The sequence below is a fragment of the Cricetulus griseus genome (assembly GCF_003668045.3).
Source record: "Cricetulus griseus strain 17A/GY chromosome 1 unlocalized genomic scaffold, alternate assembly CriGri-PICRH-1.0 chr1_1, whole genome shotgun sequence".
Classification (NCBI taxonomy): domain Eukaryota; kingdom Metazoa; phylum Chordata; class Mammalia; order Rodentia; family Cricetidae; genus Cricetulus; species Cricetulus griseus.
Window position 1 is genome coordinate 21,727,521 of NW_023276807.1, and position 23,875 is coordinate 21,751,395.

At 37.5% G+C, this 23,875-nt stretch overlaps 1 protein-coding gene and 1 non-coding gene across 2 annotated transcripts in view; both read left to right on the forward strand.

Annotated features, from left to right (window-relative positions):
• Col19a1 (collagen type XIX alpha 1 chain) overlaps positions 1-23,875 on the forward strand; it is a 298,074-nt gene that overhangs the window by 19,884 nt on the left and 254,315 nt on the right. The window contains exon 4 of the mRNA XM_027392846.2: positions 22,079-22,202. Coding sequence (XP_027248647.2) covers positions 22,079-22,202 — 124 coding nt within the window. The remainder of the gene's footprint in view (positions 1-22,078; positions 22,203-23,875) is intronic.
• On the forward strand, positions 8,245-8,384 carry LOC113833082. Its single transcript, XR_003480623.1, has one exon. It is a non-coding gene; the product is annotated as a small nucleolar RNA SNORA64/SNORA10 family (small nucleolar RNA).

A 23,875-nucleotide genomic window follows, 5' to 3' on the forward strand; every position in this document is an offset into this window, starting at 1 on the left:
CAATGAACGTGGAAATATTATATTAAGTGAAGTATCCCAGACTGAGAAAGAAAACAAAAACCACATATTTTCTCTCATATGTATATATGTAATAGAATATTTAAATACTGTATATGACAATTAATTCATATATATATAATTAATAAATTAAAACGGAGACCATAAGTAGGGGAAAGTAAGGCAGAGGAAAATGAAAGAGATTGTAATAGAATAATAAGACATGAAGAAGAAGAGAGTAGACCTGGGAGGGCACTTGTAGGAGGCAGCCAGGAGGATGGAAGAAGAAAGAGGAGTGAGAATCCACAGGAACAAAGCATGAACAAATGCACGAAAACGCCATAATAGAACCCATCACTTTATATATAAGAAAGAAAGAAACAGCAACCAGGGACTACAGAGATGACGGCTCAGCTGTTAAGAGCAGCTTGCACAAACTTGAGTTGGGATCCCAGTACCCACATCTGGTACCTCACAGAGCCCTGTAACTCCAGTTCCAGGAGAACCCAATACATCTGGCCTCTTAGGGCCCTCAATACATTGGCCCTCACATGTACACACCCACTCACACATGGAAATAATTAAAATTAAAGAAACCTTAAAAAACAGTAAAGAAGGAGAAGAAGAAGAAGGAGAAGAAGAAGAAGAAGAGGAAGAGGAAGAAGAAGAAGAAGAAGAAGAAGAAGAAGAAGAAGAAGAAGAAGAAGAAGAAGAAGAAGAAGAAGAAGAAGAAGAAGAAGAAGAAGATTGCTTTCCCTTCATGCTGGCCTGAGAAGAGCCTGAGCCTTCTGTCTTTCACGGTTCAGCATGGTTCAGCTACATGACTCAAAGCCCACCCTTCTGTCATTGAGGCTAAACTTTAAGCATCACACGTGTAAGGGCCAATTTTCAGTATTTTCATTCCTTCCCTCATATGGGTCTGTTTTCTAACCCTTGTTTCACTTTTTTTTGCTCTTACTTGGGTCCTTTCCAAGTACTTAGTAATAGCTAGATTCTGAGGCATGAAGCCATGCTCAGAACTCTGACACAGGCTTCTCATTCCTGAACAATTTTGAAGGATCATTTTGCAGTTCCATTACGCTATGGAGAGTGACTATGCCTCCCCTGGGCTTTCCTATGGACATTCTTTTGTTTTGAGATAGGAAGTATCCTATATAAGGGCCATGTGACTTCGCTAAAACCTTGTCCAGCTGTTTTATGAGACTGACTGACTGTTACACATGATTCTTTATGTCATCACGGTACTTCCTTAATTATCATCTGGCATGCCAAGAATGTGAGGTGAGTCACTGCTTATATGTTCCAAAATGGAAAGGGAAGAATGCTGGGCTCATGACTACAGAATTGTTTAAGTCAAGCTATCTAGCAAAATTACCAGTATTAGTTCTGAAAGAATTTAAAGAAAATGCTGGTAGAAAATTTAAATAATGTATGGAAATATTAAATTACCAGGAGTTACAAGAAATTATATCAGATTTCTTTAGGAAATTCAGAGATATTTTTATCTATTAACAAGTTACTCAATATAAAAATGAATACCAAAATGTAAAAATGATGCAAAATCCTCTAGTGTTTTTGTTTATTTGTTTTAGAAAGTTTTATTTTTTCCCTCCAAATTTGCTTCATAATTGGGTGGATATAAATTAATGAACAGAAATCAAGCCATATACACTTAACAATTTAACAGAACCTGATAATCTAATTTCAATATTTTTTTAAGTTCATCCTTAAGTCTTTCCATCATGGGGTTCATTTAGAAATTAAGCAACATAATAATCCTTGAGCTGACTGTCATATTAACTATTTATTGCATACTTTCTTCTGTAATACAATTAGGAAGAACCTTCAAGAAACTTCTGTAGGTATAAAAGTGTTAGTTAAATACTCAACACAATATTGAAAAAAAAACATATCTGAACTGTTAGGTGGAGACTGCTGTGTTTGCTCATCATTTAAAAGTATAATACCACTGAACTGAAGGAACAAGTCACCTCAAGAACATCAGGAAAAATAAATGCATGCAAAATGGATGAACCTCCCATCTTTACTAGACGGTCTCTACCACTGTCACTTGTTAAATGGATAAAAACTGACATCTTTACTAGAGGTACCACCTCTACCACTAACACTTCAGAAGATTTAAGAGTATTCTTACATTGATTGCAAGAAAAAGTAAAGAAGTCCCTTTGGGATTGCAACTATGAAGTCACGTGGTTATAGGAACCCCGCTGCCTTAGTGTGTGAAACAGGAAGCACATTTACCTTTCTTGTCAGTCACCTAGCAAGACTTGAGATAGTTTTATCTCACCTTCATCAAACTTAGTTCATTGGATACTCTTCCTTCAGATTTCACATAACTCAGTATTACTTTGGAAAGGTGAACCACATAAGTAATTGATCACCAGTACATAGATGTACATTGATATCACTTTAATTGAAGGTTCCCTTGAGTGTGAACCCAGAGACAAATAATCTTATTATTTGTGCAGAAACTTTTAAAATTTTGTATCTATTTGTGAGTGCTATTGGACAAAAACACTTACAAACTTTAAATATTTATTTTTATTTCACATGAGTTGTGAATAAGACACTATGAAGTGATTTATTTACATAATAATTTATATTTAGTACATTAGTAAAGTAAGAAGTCTCATTATCGCCTTCAAAGAGGACATTCTTAAAAATTAAACCATCAAATAAAATGAAAGCAAATGCCAGTGAGACACTGCTGTTCATGTACAAACTTGCCTCTTTCTAGGTTCAAATGCATACAAACTTTTGGAAGAGAGTGATTGTGTGTTTCTGTTTCTGAGGAAAACAGGCTTCCCCCCTTCAGTTGTTATAGTGTAGATCAGAGTGCTAGGTGTATAAAACACAAGTCTTCCTATGGGAAAGCCAGTATGTTCTCCTAGCAATTGGAAGCCAGCTTTGTATCTCTAAGCAGACAGCTAATGCTTTAAGTGTTCAGAGGAAAACGGATACTTCACATAGTTAGGATATAACTTTGGGGTGGGAGAATAAAAAGAAAGAAAGGAAGTAAGGAAGGGCAGGAAGGGAAAGGAAGTGAGAACAAAAGATGGGCTGGCATCACTGTTTCTGTCAACTTGACATTAAATCCTGGGAAGAGGGAATCTCAGCTAAGGAAAAGGCTCAATGAGAAGACCAACAGGCATGTCTGGGCGGGGGGTGGGGGTGGGGGGGCATTTTCAAACTACACAAAAGAAAACAGGTGCACGAACACATGCTTCATTCATGTCTAATCTTAGTAAGTCTGTAACAGTCCTGTGAAGATTGATTAATAATTTACCTAATGAATTGAAAAAAGGTATTGTTTTTCTAATGCTTACAAACCTTCAAATATTTAAGCATAACCTTAAATTTATGAATCAATTTCTTTACTTTTTATTTATTTAGCATGAGTGTGCGTGTACATGTGTGGGGGTGTGTGCATGCACAGTTGTGTAAACATACCACCACATATAACATAGAGGCAGAGGATAACTTGTGGAATTTGGTGCTCTCATTCTACTATATGGCTTCCAGAATGGAACCCAGGTTGTCAGGTTTGGCTACCTGTACTTTTACCCTGTGATCCATCATTCTGGCCCTAAATTTACGAATTAGTTGAATTATTGATAGTAGTGATATAAGATCCTTTGTTATATACTTAAGGATACATTTATAGCAACTCTACAGATTTTTCTGTAAGGTGTTAGGACTCTGTTTTCATAAACTGCCACTATAATAATAAAATAGTTTTACAACCATTCTTGGACACTAGCAAATAGTAAAATATAATCACAATTTCAATGATAAACTTTGAGATTTATTTCAACCAAGGAAGAATAATTGTGGTGCCTAATAACTTATTAAGTTCTTACAATTTCAATTTTTTCTTCTTCACAATGAAGGCTAATCAAAAATGCTAAACCTAAAATTCCCTATATTATTTCATGTGGCCCACATACTTGCGCATACCTTGTCCATAACCTCATTTTAATGACAACTTGCATTTCTTAAGATACATTCACTTGCTGAGCAGTGGTGGCACACGCCTTTAATCCCAGGCAGAGGCAGGAGGATCTCTGTGAGTTCAAGACCAGCCTGGTTTATAAGAGCTCTATTCCAGGAAAAGGCTCCAAAGCAACACAGAGAAACCCTGTTTCCAAAAACAAAACAAAACAAAACAAACAAATACATTCACTCTAAAAAGGTGAACATTTTATAACTTTAAGCAAAAATAAAACATTCAAATAATAGAGAGGAAAACTTTCATTTGTTGTGACTAGATATTTTAAGTGAATTTGGGATAGATTTGGCAGTGAAAATTTTAATCAGCATTGACACACATGGTGATACTATGAGGAATTAACATCTGGATGCTTGAATATGAGTTTGAATTGTGTGATTTTACTTGAACTCCTCTTTACATCTGGGGATCCTTATTTCAGCTATCTTCCCCAGAGGTGACCTTTCTGCTTTCCTCATTTGTGATCTTAATCTCCTCCCAGCCAGCCTCCTCTGAGACCTTCATCCACTATTGGTCCTTTGCTCTTGTGTCTTCAACTCGTTCCTCCATAGTGTCTTGGCCTCTTATTCTTTAAATATATACGTATTCCCATCCTGGTCTTGAAACATTTTCCTTCACAGCCCCATTCAGGCACAAACCTCTCAGTGTTACTGATGTATTTTCTTATTGTTCCATTAACCCATTCACATCTGACAAATATTTCTTCAGCCCTATAAAAAAATTGTTTCTCTGAGATACTAACAATTACTGTTCTATTTCCAGTGTCAATAGTATCAGTATTACAATGTCTCTCTCATACCCATGTTTATCTTTCCTGCCAGCTACAGTACTATGTAGCCTAGAAAACTTAGTGCATGCCCTATCTTCAGCATTCAATCCTAGCTGATGTTCTCAGTCAAATTGGTTCATTTTTTGCTCCAATACACCTTACTTTTGGTGGAATTTTGTACACAATTCTGATCTCATTCTGACCTGAGTCATATAATTGGTCCCTGAAGACTCAATCATTTTGAGGATCCAAATGATGTCATGAGTTCATGAAAGCTTCTGTCATTGTGATACCTACTCATTACATGATTATCTAGGGATCCCCAGTCCCCCTAAAGGTTATTTGGGTTTATTTTCCGAGAGACTTAGGGGTGTTCATCACATATTCATGTTTAAAATTAAAAGGTATGATTGGGTAGGGGATGTAGTCCAGGAGTTCCAGCAGTGACCACTGCCATAGTGTATGTAATGTCCTTGAGTATTAGTTTAATTCCTAGCTTTATAATGAAAATATAAATCAAAGCAAGCAAGTCCACTTCCATCATTATTTTCTAAATTGCTTGTCATGGATATCATCCTTGCTGGAATTCCTATTCATGAATATGTTGCTTCCCAAGAGCCAGTCAAATTGTGCCCAGACCTGCTCATCATCAGTCTTCAGGTACCAAAGTTGCCCTGTAGCTTATGACTGAGTGCTAGGTCTGTAGGTCTGTGTACACGAACACACACACACACACACACACACACACACACACACACACACACACACACTTTGGAGGGGTGCAGTAAGGATCCAATGCCTCTGACTCTGGGGCACTGAGGCAGCATTGTGTATCCACATAGCCTCACAGAGTTCTCAGTAAATATAGTTCTACTGACTCCTGGTTCTCCCCCCATGAGGCTCCAAAGTTAGAGATATGAATACAAGCAATTCTTTCAGTTGCCCTCATGTTGCCTTGCTCTTTTTGACACACACATAATAAGCATGTAAAATGATCTGTGCTTACGAGGGCTATAGAGAAAGGCGCTTTATGGTATTGTGCCACTATTAAGTTTGGCTTTGATGCCAGTGAAGAAAAAGAAATTCTGCAAAGTATTTCACTCGATTCCTAATGATCATGGATACTCACTGTGGACTGAAAGATGAATAAAGGCATAGTCCATGCTTTCAAGTTATTTCTGTCTCAAAAGACAGAGAGGCCAACAATTAGCTATTATGGAATGTCATGTCATGTATATGTGACATGCACTCTGGGAGACCAGATGTGGAACAGTTTTACAGAGGCTTTGAAAGGTTGTAGTTTAAAGTACTTATGTGCTAGGTTAGCTGGGGGACAGCATTGCTATGGCTATTAAAGGCAGTATTACAGTGGTTTTAAAGGTCAAGGTAGTTGGAGGGATACTGAGAGAATCCTGTGCGGTTAGTGAACATGAGCTTGAGAGTGTCTAGATAGGCAAGGCTATTCTGAAAGGCCATGTGTGCTGGTCTGAAGAGTGTGAACCCCATTCATCTAAAAAACCAAAGGTGTGGAAGGGCACCGTACACACACTAGGAAAAGAAAAACAGGAACTGTGTGAATGCCACTGAGAAATCACAGACTTCCTAAGTGGATCCTGGAGCAGGAGTTGAGCACCCAGATCCCAGAAAGGACATTTCCAATTTCCAGGGACTCCTGTGGAGACTGGGTTTTCCTTAAGATGTTTTGATCTTCCTTGGGTGAGAAATGCCAGATAAGACTCAGTTGCAATGGGTCCTCTCTTTCTGGAGAGCAACTCGCTTAATTGCCCTCGTGTTTTTGATTTTGCTTTTTGTTTGGAGGCTGGATGACATTGGTAGAAGGGCTTGTGTTTAATAGGAAGTCATTTACAACGCCACAATGAAAAAGTGGTTACCAGAAAAGTCGAGAAATTACTAGAGCACCACACAAGCTTTGTTTTCCCATTAACAACGTATCTGTCCGAATCCTCTTAGCAAATACAAAAAGGCTAAGATTTCAGACTCTTTATGGATCTGAAATCAAACATTATCCCCAAGCCCAAGGGAAGGCATTTCTACAGACTCTCCAGCCCAGCTAGCCAAATTGCCTGTAAGTGGACAGGTGATGTGGATGTCAGCTGGGAAAGAAATGACTTACTATAAACTCCAGGCATCTCTCACTTCACTCTCAGGAAATGTAACTTGTATCATATTTCTCTTCCTGGAAGATGTTCAGCAAGGCAGAGGCCTCGGTGATACTGGTAAATACGGAAGTTCTTTATAAACTCTGCCTCACACTTATTCAGAATGGAAGAATTAATTTGGAAACCATTTCTTAATGTTTAAAAATAGATTTTTTTCCATGGGGCCATTCATTTTAGAAGGAAAAATAAATAAACAAACGTCGGTCTTGTTAACTATGATCTGGAAAACTTGCTTTAGCTCTGCTGGAATAACACTTTCTAAAAGGCAGCTTTACTTAAGGCTCCGGGCTAGGGACTGCTTGAAGAGTTAGGACTGGGACCCATGTAATCAATAATTAAGCTTTTTGAACAAGTCATTGTTTCAAAACAAATTACACTTGATGTGGGGAACATAATTTACAAAGTGAAGTTTTTCTAGAACAACTACAGCCTCCTTTTTGTAGTTTATGAGCACTGAAGGTTTGAAAATGTGCAAAGCTCTCTTCTTTTTCATAGATTCCCTCTGGCCGCACATTCTTTATTCCATAGCGGGGAAGTAGGCAGAAAGGAAATGGGAATTTGGAGGTAGTTTTTCCTCCCGACCTCTTACTCTGTAGTTTGGTTTTATTTTTTACTTTGTGTGTGAGACAGAGGTGCTGTTGGCTGCCTAGCAGACTGTGATTCCTGTAGGAATATAGAAAACTTCACCAGACTGACCTTTCTATACAAGGAAATGACTTAATATACCAAGAAACATGAATCGATGACTTTTCACCATGATCTTTATTTTTCTCATCAGAGAAACATCTAAGCTTGTGATGGAGAATAAATCAATCTGTCTTACATTTCCTTCTCCCATAAAACACCTATGCCAGTACATATTTGTCTATATTTTACAAGTGACTTATTTTCAGTGTCATCTTTCCTGAATTTGCCAAACTTCCAGTGTTTGCCACCTGGAAAGGAGGTGGAAAGTGAAGCCTTGTTCCCTGGAGACAGTCCCTACTGGTTTCCCATTCATTGGTCAGCCAGGGATGCCTTCCAATTTGCTCAGCTGAAACTTTCCATCCTTGAGAGATGAGGCTCTTTACCTTCAATTAGTTAACTCCGTGGGTAGGAAGAAATGTCAGACCCTGGTTTGGGAACTTGGTGGATGAATGGGGTAGAATAGACATGGATCTGCACAGAGAACAATGACCCAGGATCTGTGCAAAGGGTCTTGGTTGGCTCATTGCTCAAAACAGTCAGATTTGTGATTGTTACTTTACATCCTAAAGAGTTATTCATCACCTCCCTCAGCTCTGGCAATCACACAGGTCCAGTGTGTGCATGGTGGATTTTTAAGCAAGAGAAGAGAGAGGATGACATTCCTAATGCATTACCGACCTGCCCCAAAGTGGCTTCTCTGTTCCTAAGGAGTTCATCAGCTCCATTGTGGGAAACACTTCTCTTTTTAAAAATTAAGCCACCAATCCCTTTTGATTACTATCCAGTCAGTGCTACCTTGGATGCCATCTCCAAGATATAGCTACTTGACCCCTGACCTCTGGATTGTGTTCACGAAGTCCACTTAAGAGGAATTCACTATCTTATGAAAACCCTAACCAAGTCTCCATTCAGATGGATGACCCAAAAGATGACCCAGGCTCCAGCCATTGCTAACACATAAGGAAGGGTTTTTATACAAGAAAAATAAAATGACTTAAATCTGTTTTTTTCCTAAGAAAAGAGGCATTCATCTTTTTAATTAGGTTACCATTCTGTTAGTTTTCTTCCCAGAGTGTTACAATCCCAATCCAGTACCTTTCTTCTACAGAATCCCAATCCAGTACCTTTCTTCTACAGAACACACAGACGCTTTTCATCAAAGTTCTTCAATACTTTTTGTTTCATTATGTAACTTGAGATTTTCACTCCTTCCTGAAAGTTGAGTTAAAGAAGTACTTGTCTAAAATAAATAAGTAATCTCTAGAGCTTATAAGGGAAAATAGTTCCGATTTTACCTTCTTTAGCATGTATCTTTCCTAAAACCCAACAGACTGTAATTAACCCATTTTGAAGATACTACTGAGTGTTTTATGATACTTCCTGGAGTTCTCAAATAACTGGAGGGGAAGGAACTGTAATTATCAACCTCAGGGATACCAGGCACCTAGGAAGTACAAATGTCAGAGTGAATATTTTCCTTAGAGACCAAATATGATTTGGTGTTGTTGCTAATATCATTGTGATTGTAAACATTGATTATTTTCCTTTCTTAAAATTTGTAAAATTAATATTGCATATTAATTTACTCACTCCCCCATGCTCAGGAAAAGAAACAGAGACTTCTCTTCTTCATCAGCGTTTGAAAAGGTTACTTTTCAGTCAGGTTAGTAATGATGGGGAGAATCTTATTTGCAACCAAGGAGGATATGAACAACTTGATAGCCTGGAAAAAACTAACCTTGAAATAAAGTGATGAGTTCAAGTCTCATTGTGATCTCTGCCAGGATCACAAGCTTTGTGGGTTTCTGCAAATGGCACAGGTCACAGTCCTGATGGTCGTTTAACAGGAACAAGTTGGCCATAGCCCTGTTTTCATGGAAATCATTTTATGATGGTTGTAAATAGGTAATACTTGTTTAAGATGTTAAATTATCTGAGACTCAGAAGATTGAAGAAAGTAGAGCAAGGCAATGTGTCAGGTAGTGACTGGAGCCAGGACAAATTTAAGCTTCTTAGAGAAAATGACATTTGAGCTGAGACAAGAATGATGAGGAGCACCCGTGTAAATGAAAACTCTAGAAAGACTGTCCCATGAGAGGGCACAGAAGACACAAAGGACCAAGGCTTCAATGACCACAGTGTATTCAAAGAATCAAAATCCAGGTCACTGTGGCAATCCATAGCTGCCACACCGAATCTGGGGTAGAAGGCAATGTGTTAGAGGCGGGACCTCGGCTTTTGGGCTAGCATCAGGAATGTGCCTTTTACTCTGCAAACTGAAGACATGTTCTAAAAGAAAGGTTAAGTAATTTTTTACTTTAAATGTTCATTCTATCTACCACGTGTAAGCCAGAATGAGAACAAGAGGAAAAAGAATGTGTCTAACCATGATAGTGTGACAGGAGTTCTATGGACAGAAGCTGACTTCTTGGACAATGGTCGTGTAGATGGAGAAGAGTAGATAGAATTGGGGTCTGTTTTGGTAGTGGAAGAAGTAAGATTTGCCAGTGGATTGTGTTGATAATGAAGGAAAGGCAAGAATTAAACTGACTTCCAGGGATGTGATTGGAACATCTGGGAGAATGACTGTGTCTCTCTTGAATTGTGGAATGTTGACAGAGAGATGTCTTTGGCTAGAAAAGCAAGAAGTTGAACAAAAGGATGATTTTGGCCTCCAAGTAGAGATGTCCAGGAGGAACACAGACCTGTAAGTCCAGGGGGAAGTTGACAAAGTTGACCAGGGTTTATCTCCCTTCTAGCATATCTCTTCCCCTCCCCCTCCCTATTCATCCTTCTCCTCTTCTTTGCTCCCTCTATGCCCCTGTCTCCCCGTCCCCTCCATATCCCAAGGTGACATTTTGAGTTCTCAGATCTCATAACAGCAGTGTGTCATTTTGGTCTAGCTAACTTAGGGGTGTTTTGAACTCCAAACTTGGTCTTCCTTCTGTGTTCTTTACCAAAATGTCCTTCCTTTATAATAATCCCTGCAGACCTCAGCTCTGTGCTTTCCAAAATGAGGACTGATTATTAGATAACCTGGTAGCAACATGTAACTGGTTTTCAATGTTGACTAGGGTCTGGGGTTAACAGAGCTTGTGTTTTATAAACAGAAGCTCTACCCAGGAAGAGCAGCCTACCAGTGGATATCAAGAACCTGGGCTTTCAGTGAAAGCACTGCTTAATCAGAGCGAATGCTGTCACCATCCAACCCTTTTTGACCCAGTACCATACATTTAAATGACTTTGGAAGTACAATTCCATTTCACAATAATTAAACAAACACAGGGTGGCCAATGCCATTCTCTGTCTCTTGCCGAGAGCTTTCTTACAATACACAAGCTATCTAAACTTTAGTATCTTATTTGTTCTTCCTAATGATATTAAATAAATTTTGCCTAGCAAGAAATCTCATTAATCACCAAGGCATAAAAATCACTAGAGAATATAGTTCATGTACAATTTGGATAAATATAGTTCTATCTGAAATTCTGAACAATGAATTCTTTCCCGGATACTTTAAATGCTATTTGTTAAAATGCAGTTTCGTATGTCTTAGTGTTTTTGTCATAAATTGTTCAATTTTAACTATATGGAGAAAATATTCACTCAGGCACATTTTCATTTGAAGTTTTTTTTCCCCACCTTTTCTGATGCTTCAGGCTTTTCCTCTGTGTAAAGTGGTAATTACAGACTTTAGTGGCTTAGCTTTGCCTATGATAATAGAAAAATGTAATTAGTAGTCTACTTATCATCATTCATATAACTCGCCTCACTACTTTCATATGAAAACATTTGGAGGATTAGAAAGAGGTGGCATTAGTCTATACTACTCTATTGTTAGGTCTCTGAAGAAAACAAGTCATTTTAAGGGTTAGTATTTTTTCTCTAAATGGAAACAGTTGTGGGGATTTGCTTTTGTTTTTGTTTTTTTGAGGCAGGGGTTTCCCTGTGTAGCCCTGATTGTTCTGGAACTTGCTCTGTAGACCAGGCTGGCCTGAAACTCAGAGATCTGCCTGCCTCTGCCTCTGGAGGGCTGGGTTTAAAGGCATGAGCCACCATGCCTGGCTCAGTTGGGTTTTTTAAATGATCATCAATAGGATTCATGCCTTTTGGAAAAATTGAGTAAATACAGAAGATAAAAAGAAAAAAAAAAAAGAACTCTTCCTCAATTTTGACAGCCAAAGGGAAACACTGTAATATTCAGATTTTTTTTTTAAAAAAAAATCTGTCTTTGTTGCCATCAAAACCCCACTGATGCAAGTTCTCAGATATGACACCATTTTCTGCCCTCTCTGGTCACTTGAAGGAGGCTGGTACTTGATGCTTGCTAGCTCCTCTCCTTCAGCTTCACACTATTGTCTTTCTCTGTGTGATTGAATCTGGGTCTGCTGTACAGAGAATGCCTGAGAACAGATGAAAGCTAAGAGATTTTTGCAACACTGAAATAAATGACAAGTTCAAAGTCTTTTACGACATGTGAATCATGAAACCTCAGCAACATCCTGGATGCTAGCCCCACGCTCAGCAGCTGACACAAATGGGACACCATGGAAGCAATTTTCCCTGGTACCTCTGGATAATTCAGCATAACTTTAATCACTATGATAATTAGTGATTTAAAATACTGATTTTATATTGATCGTTCTTGACTTGGAATGCTTATGGCCTCGCCGGTCCCTAAACATTTAGGTAACACGCTATAATGTGTAGAAAATAGACATAGAAAACACATGGTGGAGTAAATTCAAAATTCCATTGAGCCTTCAAGAGTAGGTTAACATTCATGCATGTGGGTAAAATTTATATGGATGATATTGGTCTAGAAGCAATGAATATAAAATAGGGCAAAGGCAGAAAATATTCCAGTGATAATTTATAGCATAGCTATATATATATTTATTTGAGTAAAGCTTAACAATATTTTCCTTAATGGCAATCTCACTGAATAAGCAACAGATAAGGTTTCTTATAGGAAATTACACTCCATACAAAAACATTCAGGCTGGATATCTTGGACATAGCAAGCTGTCATTATATCTCTCTGGTAGCACACAAGTAATCCAATATGGCCTCTTTTATAATAGAAACTTTGGCAAGGCCTAGAGAAACTATTCTGTGTCACACTGAGGGTTTGTGTGTGTGTCCTGTAAACACGAAACCAAGCTGGTAAGAGCAGATATCATTTTTAACATCTTATCTTTAAAACACATCTCATCTTTAAAGAAATTTCTCTTTAAAACTTACATTCTTGGCAAGCAAAATAAAATCAGTTTTTTGTTTTCAAAGACTGAATATAGATTTCTGAAAGAGAAATATGATAATTATAAAGATCTGTATCCACTGTGAATGCATAACCTTTATATATGAAGTTTATAAGTTTCACACTAAAATTAAGTCTGCCTTTAACTACTTTGTTGCTCATTCTCTTATTTCTTTAACACAAAGTCATCAGGTGCCCCATTGAAATGCTGATAGACTTTGTGGTAAATATAAATTCCATGCTTGCATTCAGTGTCAATCAGAGATGAGCACAGTGATAATCCAAGTAGAATATGACAAAAAAGTTGTTTAATTATTTTTGTTGTGTTACAAAATGACTTAAAATAACTGTGTTGTTGATGTTCTTTCTTCCACTGAAAGATTTAAAAGAAAAAAATCTGTTCCATTTAAAGCAAAGAGAGATAGACTAAAATTGTCTAAATCAGTGTTTTCAGAACTTTCAATAAAGCAAGAGCTTACAATAATCTAATGACTGTTTAAGTCTAGTACACATTGACAGCAACATAGAAGCCACTGGGGTGGTTACAAGGGGCTCTGGGTTCTTAATAAACTCCTTCCTTGAGAATTCCCATTGCTTTACCTGCCTGATGCCCAAAGTTGGTATTTATTTTACCAGGCCAGAGCTCGATCAGTAGGAGTTGCTTCTTCCTTTGGGAAATCGTGGAAAACAACCAACGACTGTTGTTTAGAATTACAACCACCATTTGTGGGAATCCAGACACTTACTGTTGTTCATAAGGTTGTGTGGAAAGACTGGAAAGACTTGAGAAGGCCTTAAGATTGTAACTTTGGCCGGGCGTTGGTGGCCCACGCCTTTAATCCCAGCACTCTGGAGGCAGAGGCAGGCAGATCTCTGTGAGTTCGAGGCCAGCCTCGTCTCCAGAGCGAGTGCCAGGATAGGCTCCAAAAGCTACACAGAGAAACCCTGTCTCGAAAAACCAAAACAAAAAAAAACCAAAAAAAACATTGTAACTTTGGACAATTTTGAAGCTCTTGGTAAATATAACCAGAAGACTAACAAGAGCTGTAGACTTGTAGTCATCCAATACCCCAGAGCAGAGCTGGGAGGCTTATAGATGAGTCTCAGGGACCCTCCCTTCTCTGCTTCATCAGTGCTGGGACTACAAGTTCAAGACATCATGCCTTGCTTTAATGTGTGTGCTTGGATTGAACTCTTGTCCTTTTGCTTATGTGCCAAGCTAATACTTTATCTGTCCAGTCCTTTGTTTATTTTTAACTCTTTTATTTTCTTATTATGTTTAAAATGCATAGGCATAAATACATATGTATGCACATATATTAATACCTATAAGTCTATGTTGATGGGTATATTAAGTATAAAGATGCAAAAATAGCACAATGCAAGGGAGAAGAAATGGTTATATAGAAACAAAGTTTATATATAAAATATATTATATATATATAATTGAAACTAAGTTGTCATTTATCTATACCACAGTGTTGTAAAATCTATGTTAGGTATAATACTGAGAGCAGTCAGTAAGAAAGTAACACGAACAATATACTTTTTAAAGGAATAAACATTTAACACATTTAACACAAGTAATTAATGGAACAATAAAAACACAAAGTAAGTGGAAAACAAATAGCAAATGATAAGTATAAATCTTATCTTAATGAAAATTATATTAGTTGCAAATATTTATCAAATTGATAAAAAGTATGATATATATCTGTGTACTATTTAAAATAGACAGACATACTTCATTTTTCAAATTTCAGTAAAAAGAATTCATTAAAAATAAGAGATAATTATGCCACTCAATCTGAATTAAAAGGTTGCTCTAGTGGCTATAAAGACTGCTATAGTAGCTATACAAATCTCAGACAAACAGACTTTAAGAAAAGGCTGGTTTTATAATTCACCATTTTTGTAATCTTAATGCTTCAAAGGGTGATAGCATGATCATTGTATATGCACCCAACAACATAGCCCTAAAATATACAAAGTCTAACAGTTTTGAAGACAGAAATAGATAATTCAATAAAAATTTTGGAAAACTTCAATGCCAAATGTAAAGATTAATGGACCATTAGGTAGAAAATTTTCAAGGAAATGGAAAACTTGAAGTCTGTGACATACCTTATTCTAACAGTTTTCTGGAGGACATTCCTTCCTGAAGAAGAAGAATACATGTGCTTCTCAAGTGTGCATGGAACATTGTCCAGAATAGGCCATATATTCTAAAATTTTAAATGTTTCACTTTCACATTAAATATATTTTCCAATCATAATGGACTCAGAAAGCATCAAAAGATACTTCAAATGTAAAAATGTGCTTGTTAAGAACCTTGCACTGAAATAGCCCTGGGCCAAATAAACTAAGATTCTTGATTAAAAAACACAATTTTCCAAAACTTACCCACTAGGAATAGTTCAATGCTTCTAAGACCATCCTTAGCATATTCTATGAGTTGCATACCACAGCCCCCTTCCTACTGCCTGCGGTCACTGGAGTGAAAGCATGAGTTGAAAGACTATGTTAAAAATATTGGAAAAAGCACAGAAAATATAGCCAGACATTGAGACCTTGTGGGGAATGGGAATAACAGTCTAGAGAAGAAAACTTTATGAATGAGGAAAAAGAGACAAAGACACACAGAGAAAAGAAGCAATGACGACAAGCTCCTCCCACCCTTCCTGCACTCTCGGTATTTGCCAAACTGGTGAAAGCTGATGAGATCTCAATTGTTTTATCCTTGAACATACCCATGAACTCCACAGGAGGAGAGACTGTATCCAGCTCATAGAGTCCACAGAGTTTCTAAATGTGGATTTAGTCGGAGGCATCACCCACGAAGAGGTGGCAAATGAGGAGAATTAGAGAAGTGGGTTAAGACATGATTTAGAGCCGGGCACTGGTGGCTCACACCTTTAATTCCAGCACTTGGGAGGCAGAGGCGGAGGCAGGAGGCAGGAGGCAGGAGGCAGGAGGCAGGAGGCAGGAGGCAGGAGGCAGGAGGCAGGTAGCTCTCTGTCAATTCAAGACCAGCCTGGTCTACAAGAGCTAGTTCCAGGACAGGCTCCAAAGCTACACAGAGAAATCATGTCTCAAACCTCTTCCCCCAAAATGACATGATTTAGGAAGCCCTTCTATTTTGGTGAAAATAGGAAGTAGGAGTCCCAGAAGCATAGATTATCACCAAAGCTCAGAGATACAGTTGGCAGTGGTCTAGGGTCTGCGACTCAGAGACAAGGTATTCAAGACATCTCTCACTACACCCTCATGGCTCTATTCCTTTCAACAGATCACTGTGAGAATCTTCAACAGCTGCCATCTTGCTTTGCTCTTAATAAGGATGTTTAATTTTACTTTCAACATTAGGTTGGCCATTCATATCATGTAGTTCTGATTTTGGCCACCTTAACATATCCCTATTCTGAACCAATTTATATTACTTCTTTATGTCCTCAGAACACTTCTCCACTCTCAACCAGTTTGAAGAAGCAATGAGAGCAGGCTAAGGGCCTTCCTTTTGTCATCTTTCAAAGTTTTATAGTGTTCTATACTAGATGAGAATTCAGCTGACGATGGTATAATTCCAAGTTTACTAACTGCTACTCATTGGCTTTGTCCATTATTGCTCTGGACAGTATTTATGAAAAGTGTGATTAACTGTGAACACTTAAAGCTCTAAACATTTTAGATATAACTCCAGAATTTGAGCTTTTGGCTTCTTAGGAAAAATCAGATGGTCTGGCAACAATGAATCTATATTCCCATGCGGTACCAGCTGGCTGGTACTTTTAACAGCTGTCCCTGTGGATGGACTGAGCTGTTGCCTACAGTCCTCACATGTGTCCTCTATGTAAGGACCAGTGTAACTTACTATTATTAACTCACTGCTCTATTTTTTATAGAGAGGTATAAGAGGAAATGGTGAATTTGTGAAATATTATGTATTCACAGTTTTATAAAAATTGGGGAGGTATATTGATGTTCAGTCATGGTTTTGTCTGAAAAACTGCCAAGTTCAGTTCATTTATTGATTGGATTACATGTATTATCTACTTCACACAGGCACTGCTGTAGATGCTAAGGACAAATAGGTGAGTGGGTTAGCCGTAAGCACCCAGAAAGTTTACATTTTAGTCTTCCTGACAGGGAAGCCATTGTGATTTAAGTCTTAGTTTATATCAACAACAAGAAAATATGCCAGTAGTCTTAAAACCTGAACAAAGAGTGAGAAAGGTGATGGAGAAGAGGGTAGTGGGATAGCTGATTGTAATACTGTTAGAATTCTGGAGGAAGTGTTGATATATGGAATGTTCATTTAGTTTGGCAAGTGAACGAGAGGCTGCCAGTTGTACAGCCCAGTCAGAGGAAGTCTGATTTATAGCAAGAGACGACATAATTTGCAAAGCAAGATATAAGACGGTTTGAAAAACGACACATTAAAGATTTAAAAGGAGGTTTACTCTTAAATATGCAAAGAAGTATGTAAATTGGGATATTAAACAATGGAAAATATTAGAGTACCTTCTAGAAGAGAGAATGCAGTTGGGGAATATGTATCTGACTGAACAAGAGCAAGGAGGTGGACCTTCAATGTTGTAGGTAGGGAATGTTGGTAAAAAGTAGATCTACCTCACCAGATTTCTGATGAGAGGAGTGTGTGTAGGTGAACATGCATGAATTTGTGCATGGGTGCGCAAACACTCCTGTGCATGTGTGAATATCTGAATCTGATGAGCGCGTGAGTTTGAAGACCCAAGTTACCAACTTACCATCTTCGTTACCCAACCACAAGGGAAGTGAGGGTCTTATTAGCTAAAGAATTTGAGCTAGAAATCTTTCAGACTGACCATAATAAGAGATTGTAAAGCAAAGAATGAGCCAGGACCTAGGCCCTGCTCCAAATGTTATGACCGACTTTGAAGATCCCCAATGGAAGGCTTCACCCTCCCTGGGGAGCAGAAAGGGGATGGGATAGGGGCTCAGTGGGGAGAAGGGGAGGGAGAGGGAACTGGGATTGACATGTAAAACAAGCTTGTTTCTAATTTAAATTTAAGAAAATTAAAAAAAAATGGGGTAAAGGCGAAATTCTATAATGAACCATGAGACTCTCACGTTACCTCCTCACCCCTACACTTGCAAAATGCTTATAGCCAGGTGAACATCATTTATCAGGTAAAAACAAAAGTATTCTTTTTGGACAAAAGGGAATATATCTGGATAAATAATCACCATAAATTAGCATTTGAAGAGCCTTGGTGAAAACTCCCAAGTGTTTTCATGTGCCTAATGTTTTCACATGCCTAATGCTGGGCAGTGAGGCATGCCCATTAACTCATCATGCCAACACAGACAATGCTTTTCACATTGAAAGCAAACCAGAAAGAATATCAACTATTATTACATGTGATAAGGGAATAATGTGGGGTTTGGAATTTCCTTCAACATTAGTTTTCCTGTAACTGCCTGAAAGCTTCCAGGTGGAAGTGTGTTTGGTATTGTCTCTTCAACCCTACATGTGCCCACCTTTCAGGTTTAAATAGTCCCAAAGAGAAATGGCATGTGTCTATGCCTGCCTTGTTGTTGTTGTTGTTCTGTTCTGTTGTTCTCTGTTGTTCTGTTAAGTCAGCAACACTACTTAAAACTATATCGTAATTGTCAATAGTAATTTAGTAAAATTTTATTTGATAATGGAAAAATCCCAGAAGAAACAATATCCAATTACTGGGATTTATTTTGAGGAAATTAATAAAAATTGTTTTCTTATCAATTAATTAAAGGGATATAATAATGTGGTTTTGATAACGTCTGTTGCTTCTTTTGCTGAACCCTCAACAAAGAAAATAAAACGAGATTCTATGTAGGTGAATTTGTCTATTTTTAAGATTCACTTATTATTTTTAATTCCATGTCTGTGAGTGTTTGATGGCATGTATGTATATGCACTATTTGTATACAGTGCTCATAGAGGCCAGAAAAAGATATTTGATTTCCTGGAACTGGAGTTTCAGACAATTGTGAGCTTCCATGTATGTACTTCGGATCAAAGCTGAGCCCCCCGCAAGAGCAAAAGTGCTTCTAAGTGCTGAGCTGTCTCCCCAGCCCTAGATAGATGCATTTATGTAAATGCAGATGCTTTTGGTAATGTGAATATATTCAAAGCAGAGAATGTACTTCATTCGCCCATCTACCTCAGCAGCATAGTGCACTGAAGAGCTGGCTTCTTACTCTCATGATCATGTTGACTGATGGAGCCCTGTGGCTCCCGCTGCCCTCCAGTATCACAAATGAGCATAGTGCATCACATGTCTGAACCCAGAAAAGATCCAACTGGGAAATTCAACTGTGTTCAACTGTTTTCTGCTACTGTGATAAACATCGTAACCAGAAGTGATGGAGAAGAAAGGCTTTTTTTCAGTTTTCAGGTTCCAGTCTAAATTCAGGAAAGCCAAAGCAAGACCTCAAAGCCAGAGATTACAGCAATAACCATGGAGAAATGCTGCATACTGGCTTGTTCTTAGGCTCACATTCAGCCACCTTTTCTTTTTCAGTCCAAGCCAACCCACTGAAGGATGGCACCATCGTGGTTGTCTGGACTTTCCTATTTAAATTAGTAATTAAGAAAATGTCTCACAGACTAATGGGATGGAAGCAATTCCTCGTCTGATATTCCATTTTCCCAGATATATTAGAAAACAAACCACTTGGTGCCAAAGAACTGCAGTTTTGAGCCATGGATTTTAAATCATTATGACTAGTCTCAAACATATCCTCATTAAGTAAAAGAAGAACCACTGTAGTCAGCACATTTTTGCCAATGAGAAATAGGTTTGCTTGTTTCTTGGCATGGAAATCCATGCTTCAGGATTTGATGGACTCTTGGAAAGTATTTCTTCATCCTGTTGATTGTAGAAGTATTTTTCTTGTAAAAGTTGCTGAAATGCTAGAAGAAATAGTAGTTGGTTGGCAAGAGGTCCAATCACAGTGAACATCACAGATGAGGCAAAACTTGATAGTGCAATTTGTTGAACTTTTAGAATGTTGACTGTGCAATGTGCAGTCAAGCATGGTCTTGAATTGTGCCCTTTCTGACGAACTATGGTGTTGCAAACATTGCTGATTTTGGCGCCTGTTATCAGTTTATTGAGCATACTTCTCATAGGTAACAATTTCTCTAGAACTAAAAAAATCGTAGTGGATGAGACTAGAGAAGACTACCAAACAGCACCATAACATTTTTGGTGCCATTTGGCTTTGAAAAGTGATTTGGTGCTCTTCACTGGTCACTACTGGTTGTTGTATACAGCCCTCATTTGTCCCACATTGCAGTTTGATTGAGGAATGGTTTGTTGTGTAGAATAGAGGAAGATGACAGTTCAAGGGGGACATTTAAATGCTTCACACCTACTTATTGAACTTTTTATGCCTCTCCAGTTTGAACAAATGTTGAGGGAACATTGAATTGGATCTATTTCACATTTTTTGTTGATTTCTCATGTACTTGTAAGAGGATCTTAGATGCCTGCTCTCAATTGGTTATCATCAACTGCTGATGGCTGGTCACTAATCTCCTCTCTTGATGGCTCTTCTTACAAAACTCCTTGAACCACTGTGCCCCATATGTTTGCTAGCAGTTCCTGTGCCAAATGCATTGCTGAAGATGTAAGTTGTCTTCACTACTTTATAGCCCATTTTGAACATGAATAAAAAATCACCTGCATTTGCTTTTTGTCTAATAGTATTTTCAAACTATAAAATAGAAAGGGAATAAGGATCAATATCAAAGAAAAGTAGGAAATGCAATAAAATGGTGTAACAACTCTATTTATTAAAATACATATTCACATATTAGATAACATTTTAGCGATATAAAAGTTTCAATTAGTTTCTCACCAACCGATAGTGAGATAGTTTCTATATAGATATATAGTTTCTCACCAACCTATATACATTTTCCTTAATGTATACCACCTTCCCACTATCATAAAGTCAAAACTCGGTTAGGCTGGGAGCTTTGTCTGTCACACACACACACACACACACACACACACACACACACACACACAAATAGATCTATTGATACATATGTGAACATTCTATTTAACCAAGTAAGTAAATTAAAACCTTAATCAAATACATCTTTTTCATGTTTTCTTTGTAAATTATCTACTACATGTGACTCTGTGTAACACAGAGAGAAAAAAGAAAATGTCTGTGTTCCCCATAGCAGCCTGGTAGTCAGTGTCTTGATTATTGCTTTTAGTAGAGCTGAGTATAGTATTCAAAGTTAGTAGTTACAAATTAAGGACGATGTGCTTTATTTATATATGACAACTTCAAGTCTGTTTGTCTTTAAGGGACATACTTTCTTACTTGAAAAAAAAGAAAAGAAAAGCAGTGTTACAATATTGTAGAATTTTTCATATCTAATGAAAAGAAATAAACACATTGCTCACTATCTAATGAAAATTAAATTCATCATATGTGGATATGTATAATGTGAAATATTTTTGTTTCCTTATGTTTTTACCAAGACCACTTGAGATTGAGGTAGAAGAATAATGGGGACATGTTTTGGCATCTATCATCTAGAAAGATTAATTTTTCTCAGGGAATGAAAATAAAGCTAAATCTCATTTAATTTAGTGTCATCATAACTTACCCAGGAAATTAATACTAAGAACTTATCTTCAAGAGTTTAATATGGTAAAATTTCTTCAGAAAATATTCATTGATTTATAATCAATGTTTTTGGAAATTATCTCCACTCTTCTCCATCAAAAACCACCAAGGAAGCCAATTTTCATTTTGATCCATCACTGCTGTTCATCTGAATGCAGTGAACTCTGAGCTCATCTGTGTTAGATACCCCTCTAGATAAGAGCACAACATAGTACTATAGCCTACCCACCATATCCTGTCCTTTAATGACACCATATCAGATGATTACAAAAAGGGAGAGGATGAAAATAAAAATTACATAGAAAATGCAGACATGGCTGCTCCCATATATCTAACAGCTGAAGAATGAATGGTAAGTTATAAACTCCTTGAGAGGAGCTATGACTGAGAGATCACGTTTCACAGAATTGCAATTGGATTTCTTCCCTGGCCACCTTCAGTCTCCTCACAATAGTTATTTTCTTTCTTCCCATAGTAAGATATTTCCCAAAGGCCTTCCTGAGGAGTACTCTGTAACGGTCATATTTCGAGTACGAAGAAGCACCAAGAAGGAGCGGTGGTTTTTATGGCAGATTTTAAACCAGCAGAATATGCCACAGGTAAGATACCAATATGTTTGATTAGGTGGTTCTCTGTTCTGTATATCCAAATCTGGGAACTGATGTAGTTAGTACTCAAATACTATGTTGTTTAGAGAAATCATCAATAGAGAAATGCAAACAGTATAAGTAGGATAGTCTTGATGGTATCAGTGATGGGATGAGAGGTTTGCTTTGTCTTGTCTTAAAGATTTACTTTATTTTATGTACATTTATTTTAATATATATATATATATTATATGGTGACCAGAGAGGTCATAAGGAGCTCAGGGTCCCCAAAACTGGAGTTATAAATAATTTTGTGCTATCAAGTTGGTGCTGAGAATTGAATTCAGGTCCTCTGCATGAGCAATCAGTGCTCTGAACCACTGATCCATGCCTCCAGCCCAGTTTTTATTTAAACTTAGAGATTCATATTTTATCTGAAGACAGTGGAGCGGAGCTGTTTTCCTTTTACAGATGCTTTTGGAATGGCTTCATGTCATTAATCAACTTCACTTCCTCTCACCACTAGTGTCATATATTATTCTGACACTTAAATATTTGTTTCATCAATAAAAACAAATATGGGCCACATGCTTTATGCCAAGAAGTGATAAGAACAACAAATTTAGGGCTGGGGACATAATTCAGTGGGGGAAAGCATTTGTCATTCACAAATGAGGACTGGGGTTCAGATCCCCAGCACCCACATAAATGCCACCTGTAAGTCCAGGACTCATGAGGTAGGAGATGGGACCTCCAGAGAAAGTTAGCTAGCTAGCAACACTGGTCAAATCAATGAGCTCTGGATTCAAGGAAGAGGCATGGCCACCATACAGAAAGTGGAAAACACTTGAAGAAGACACCCAATGTTAACTTCTGGCTCCCACATTCTTGTGCACATATGTGCATCATACTTGCACACACACACACACACACACACACACACACACACACACACACACACACACGTACTCCACACATAGGAACACATATACCCAAGCATTACACATACACATGCCAAAAGAAAATAAGAAATTTTTTTCCTTCATAAATTTTATTAAAATTGGAGACAATTTTATACATTTTATTTCATTTAGAAACGATCTAATTTCCTTCTCCCTCCCGAAAATAAGAGATTTTAAAAAACAGAATTCATGTTCTTATGGAGCAAAAAGTCCATAATGGGAGGACACTTATGAGAACTTATACAGCATAGTTACAATACTGATGGAAGTGTGATGGGAGAAGTCTGGGTGTAGAAAGGAGAGTGGAGAATCCAGAAGACCTTGTGGAAATAACAGTGGAGCTAAATTGGTCATGCAAGCATCCCACAGACCTCAAAATTACTTATTACCATCACACATTTGTGTTCACTTCTATACATAACCATTGGATTCTTTTAGTTTTGACTGATCTTCCTACTATTAATATAGGTCACATTTTTATGATGGGATGATCATTTAGAATGAAATACACATCGTCTATAAAGTATCTCTCTTTGCCATGAAAATTATTAAGGGTTTAAAAGGTCCATGTCAGTTTTCATGTAAAAAGAAATGCTCAATTATAAATCTTGTTGAACACTAACATATATAAGCATGTTTCAGTATGTATTAATATTATCCATGAGTAAAATTTAAAACAATAACCTTTATACTTCATAAAATTATATTTCTATGAATATGTAA